The following is a 5,753-nucleotide window of genomic DNA, read 5'->3' on the forward strand; positions in this document are numbered from 1 at the left end:
AATAGAGCACTCACGATGCACACACTCTACACAACTAGGCTTGAAGAGTGGTGTGTTATGTGTTGAGAATGGTGTGGTGTAGTGTGATCATGTGATCATTTACAAGGGAGAGAAGGGCTCTATTTATATGTTTTAGAAGCCCCGATTAGGATTAGGCCTAATCAAGTTTATTTGAAGGAATAAAAGATTATGCATATTTTTATTTTTATTTTAATGAGGGTGGGTCTCTCTTGTCCTTTGAGTCACATGGATGTGGGCTCAAGGGAAGATAATTATTGAGGATGAAAAGAGAGAGGATTGAGTGAATAATTTGAGAGTGCCTACTCTAGTAGAGGGTGCATTTTACAATAAGGTTAGTGGTTAGTAGTTAGTAATTATCACTAAAAAATATTTACAAAATCATTCACCAAATGGTGAGATATATGATGAGAAAAGTTAGAGAAGGGATGAGCTTGTAAAGAGAGGTTGAAGCTTTGGAGAAGTTGACATTCACCTCTTTACAGCACCGGTAGAAGAAGCGGTCAGCATGGCGAAGTAGCGCGTGTCGATGAAGCTATGTTATTTCAAACCTTGGAAAATTCATGATAAAAGCCTTGATTTGCAGAGGTTATCTTTGGATTTTTGCTGATTTTTTGAAGTTCTTTACAAAGTTGAAGAGAGTATGGTAATGTGGACATATATATAGAGAGAAAGGGGGACACATAGGGTGTAGAAATGGAGGATGAAGGCTATGGAGGTGTGAGAGATGTGGCAACGGTGAAGAGGGTGAATTAGGACATAGGAGTTGCAGGTTTGGGAGTGGGAAGGAGAGGGAGGAGTGTGTGTGAAAGAGAAAAATGATAAAGTGGAAGAGGGATTGTAGCTGCATAGCATGGGCAAACTGGGGTCCACCAATAAAATCATAGCTCACAGCTCGTAGCTCAAAAAAACATGAAAAAAATTGAGGTGAAAGTTCAGCTCACGAGATACAACTTTTGTTTGTATCACCTTTTCAAATTCAGGGAGCATGTGATCTTTAAAAATTCAACAAAACCGATTGTTTTTTCCACTGCACAAGGTCCTTGTGAGGTCCTTTTTTGGATGATTCTTTTGAATACCTCCAAGAGTGAGCTCCCCATGGTGCATGCATGCATGCCACATACCCTTGACCTTATTTGGTAGGTCTATCATTGAAGATATTGTTGAGATCATGATATAAATGAATGTTACAACTAAGAAAATCAAATATTGAGGAGTCTAAAAAATATGTACATGTCAAATATAAATAATATAGGTGGAAAAAATATAAGGGGGTCAAAATAAATCCGTCTCATTATAAGTCTACCATAAAAAGATGAATATTTTTTGTGGTCTAATCTATGAGAGTAATAAAGAATAGATGTAGGAAAGAAAAAATCACAATAGTGAAAAAATATACACATAAATAGAACTAGTTTTTTGGATTTTTGTTAGGATGGAGTTACACCAAAAATAAGAGAAGCTTGCATGAAATTATTTTTATATGGAATAAAGAGTATGCAAAATGGTAAGAAAAAATATGGTAATGGTGAGTCAATGTACATAGCATAAATAACACACGCTTAAGTATAAATATTTAAATAAATACCAAAATAATTATAAAAAATCCTTTTATTTAGGCTCTATATACAATGAAATATTTACACACAAATGGGCCATAATATACTTATATTTTTTATTTTTATTTTTTTATTTTTTTGGCTCAACTAGCCCAGTGACTAGCTAATTAAGGGTTTTTAAGAAGATCTGGGAAAAGTCCCCTAACTCACACACGCCTATGTACGATGAAATGGTAGGGATAACCAAAATGTTTGAATGATTTGATAGGGTGAGGTAGCTTACTATGGCAATTATGGAAAGCCAAAAAACGGCTATCAGTATTAAACATTAAAGTCGATATAATTTTATGTCATAGTCCCTTGTTTAGGTTTATGAATCAAGCAGTCTGACTAAGCTAGTTTGACTAAGATAGACATTAAAGACCTTCTCTTAATACCATGGAAAATGCCTTCCTAATTGTCAATGGTTACTTAGGTTCTTAATCCAATACTATAAAACATTGTGTGCAGTGTACTAGTGCTTTTTAGTGGGGCTTAATTCCTCTTGACCTTTAGTTTAAGTATTATAAAGGGAGTTTACTATTGTGATGAGTCTGGAGAGGGTAGCAATGTCAATATGACCACCCAAAGTTAGAAAATTGAAAGTCAATAAAAAAAAAAAAACCAAAAAACAAAAGTGCCAACAATGTAATATCTTAATTTGGTACTTCACTCACATGTATTGCCTATGGTACTAGAGCCCTAGAGGTTCCCAGTGTGGGCGCTTTTTCTTGAAAATCAAAAAGCCCAAGGCATACAAAATAAGCACACACGTCAAAAATTGAATCAATGTGAAAAAACTTTGGGGGTCAAACCAAGGGAATAATTCAAGCAATGATTTCATAAGCAATTCCTTTTATCGTAGCTTAATTAGAAGGTCTTCTAGGTATAGCGTCTAGTCAGCCCTCGGACATGAAATACTTTGCTCTTGCGATTAAACAATTTAATTGACCAGAGAGAATTGAGAAGCTTGCCCATGGTATTAATAATTGACCTCTATTACCCTCGACCGTTAAACTGGCGACCCTAGACTTGTTTATTTTTTGACCTTTACAAGTGCAAGTGCTTATGCATTTGATTATATTATAGTTTACAGTTTACTACTCAAAAAAAATTTAATATTCTGTTACCAATCAATCTGTGTGCCTATTCATTGCATATGCTTTTTAATTACATATGAGAATGCAATTACAGTGTCATTTTTGGTTGATTTTGTAGTGTTTGAAGAAAGCTAAAGACTACAAACTCAGATGATCTTCCACCTCGATGAACAGGCTTCATCTCACTAGCTTCTGAGGACGAAATCTACATCAAGAAGGGGGGCATGTTAACCCGTAAGGACACCCTAGCACCTTCGATGGACGCCTTATCACGTATTTGAGTCATGGACCGGGCTTATCAGTCTAATAGATGCGTAGGTGATTGCCGATGAGAGACACACCACTTATCTTATTTTTACAGTATTTTTGCAATGACCGGCCACTGTAGGTGTCCATGTGTGAATGATATGAATTCATATAAAAGGTTCATTTTAACCTAAAATCCTCATTCTTTGAGGTGCATGCTAAAGAAGTGCTCTTGATCTACCTCTATCTTCTTCTCCATCGTGTGCTCACGTGTGTGTGTGTGTGTGTGTGTGTGTGTGTGTGTGTGTGTGTGTGTGTGTGTGTGTGTGTGTGTGTGTGTGTGTGTGTGTGTGTGTGTGTGCGCTTGAGAGAGAGAGAGAGAGAAAGCATTGCGATGACAAGGCAGTTGAGCGCAGCGATGGCGGCTCCCTCTTCTTCGCGGCACAGGATTCTTCACGACGAAAAGCATTGAGCGGTGAGTGACACACCATTCCCCTTTGAGCTTGCTAGGCTCGTCTAGTTGTGTGCTTGCAGCCATTCGTGGCTCGCCCACAGTGTTTGGCAAGTTCCCAGCCTCCGACACGTGCGGTAAAAGTGCACATTGCAATGTACCATGTTGAAGTATCAAGTTGACAGTATGTAGAAGCTCTCTCTCTCTCTACAATTGCTATTATCTTGATATTTCTCTCTTCTTCTCTCTCCCCTAAGCATGGCTTAAAAAGACAAGTATAGTAGAATATTTTTTTTGATGTGGTACTTTTCCAAGTCCCCTTTCACATGCTTTGTATAAAGTAGTATGTGTACATACATATATACAAGGAATACAAATATCTAAATAGTTCAGATATATAAACACGCATACATATGCACAATCTACATATTGGCTATATACACGCTTTGCTTCTAATGTATTCAACATGAATCTTTTGAGATTCCTTCAAGAGATTCTCTATCTCTTCCAGGCCTTAGAATTTCTCATCACTTAGTAAAATGGGAGGTCTCAAGAGTGAGACACGAATGGTCTTACGCGAAGAAATATACAATGTGCTAAACCACTCAGGAAATGCTTAGAAAATGCCCTTCAGAGCACTTGCTTTAGGCTGGGTTCAGACTGAACCGGCGGAAGAAACAAGTCTTCGCAAATTTGTCGCCGCCTAGTGTGAACACTGTGGAGAAGGAAAGGTGAAAAAGTGAAGGGGGCTAAGAGAGGCCATCAACTCTTCCGAGGGGGGGGAGGGGGGCCGGAAGAAAAATGGAGGGCCCGGCGAAAGAGTGCCTCAACTCCAACCAATCAAATTTTGCCATGGAGCATCAACGCCCCTTTGCATTTCTCTTCCGCCGCCTAGTCTGAACCAAGCCTTATTTCAAAAAGAGAAGCATGACATTTTACTTCACGCTGACGTCATTGCTGTCTTTCTGCCTCCTTTTGCAGCCAACTATTTTTGAAGGACCCCTCTCCCCCCCCCCCCCCCCCCCCCCCCCCCCCCCCCATCGCCATCACTGATATGCTCACTCAACACAATCCTTCTATTGCCGTCTCGCTACCCTTTCACACTTTGCATACTTGCTCGCTCGTATCATATCTTCATAAAAGTCTCGCTATTAGGGTATTTTCCAAAATCAAGGGGACGTACATATACACACAAAAACGTGACAAGAAATTCATACGCTCCAGCATGTCGAATGATTTTTCCAAGCACTTAAGTGTTTTTGACAGGCAAAAATCCATGTAGTTTAGGCCTTATGACCCTAAGTACAAAATATGTTAGACGTAACCTCAATTGAAATGCAGCTTATTTAGTTCTTTCTGTATATTCTGAATATAAAATGCTTCTTGTTAATTTGTTCCTACAACGTTCAAATCTCTCTCTCTCTCTCTCTCTCTCTCTCTCTCTCTCTCTCTCTCTCTCTCTCTCTCTCTCTCTCACACGCAACCATGTCCGCACAGGCTGGTCCGCTAGCTACACAGAAGTCAGGCTCCTCAATAGCAGAAGCTGTGAATTTTTCAGGTAGGTCTACTCTCTCTCTCTCTCTCTCTCTCTCTCTCTCTCTCTCTCTCTCTCTCTCTCTCTCTCTCTCTCTCTCTCTCTCTCTCTCTCTCTCTCTCTCTCTCTCTCTCTCTCTCTCTCTCTCTCTCTCTCTATCGCGCTGTCCCCGCGCGCTCCAAAACACACACACAAACCAACGCACACGCGCACACACACACACCACACACGGGACGTGAGTATGCACAAATTTATCTGGACGTGCATGTTTGTCCCTAAGCTAGTTAAAATTCCCAATTGGCTGTAAAGATTCCAGCAATGACGAGCTCGACGAGACACCGCCTGAGTTCTATGATGCTATAATGGATGATCGAGACCAGGCTTGGGCAGAACGTAAGAGAAAAGGCCGTAAATCGGATGCCTTGCTATGTTTTCCAGCTTGTTTCACAACTCTTTGCATGGATTGTCAAAGGTAGATTCTCTTCATTTTCCTTTGTCATGTGAGATGTGCAGACGTCTGTCACTATTAAAGCTACCCATTTTGGCCTCAGAGTTTGTTAGAAGCTGGATACACCCCAACGCAACTAACTACTCGGAAGATTATTATTTTTGTAATTATTCATTTACTGAGGAAACCTGATTTTTCACCTTGTAAATATTGGGACTTACAGAAGTTTCCAGATTGTATCCCAGTTTTGATAGTTAGACGGAGTAGTTGGTTGATTTGGAACTTTAGGGTTTGAGAATTGTAAGGTATATATACCACTTTTTGACCTTAATGAAAAACCTTTTGTCATTTTAAAAAA

The 5,753-nt window shown here is 39.4% G+C and overlaps 1 protein-coding gene across 1 annotated transcript; it reads left to right on the plus strand.

The window, feature by feature from the left end:
• Nucleotides 1-4,898: 4,898 nt before the first annotated feature.
• Nucleotides 4,899-5,423, plus strand: LOC147449649 (uncharacterized). Its single transcript, XM_086522670.1, has 2 exons — nucleotides 4,899-4,971; nucleotides 5,257-5,423. The coding sequence occupies exons 1-2, from the start codon at nucleotides 4,899-4,901 to the stop codon at nucleotides 5,421-5,423; spliced, it is 240 nt and encodes a 79-aa protein (XP_086378796.1).
• The last annotated feature ends 330 nt before the right edge of the window (nucleotides 5,424-5,753 follow it).

Source organism: Adiantum capillus-veneris, chromosome 10, assembly GCF_014529385.1.
Source record: "Adiantum capillus-veneris isolate H3 chromosome 10, ASM1452938v2, whole genome shotgun sequence".
Lineage (NCBI taxonomy): Eukaryota > Viridiplantae > Streptophyta > Polypodiopsida > Polypodiales > Pteridaceae > Adiantum > Adiantum capillus-veneris.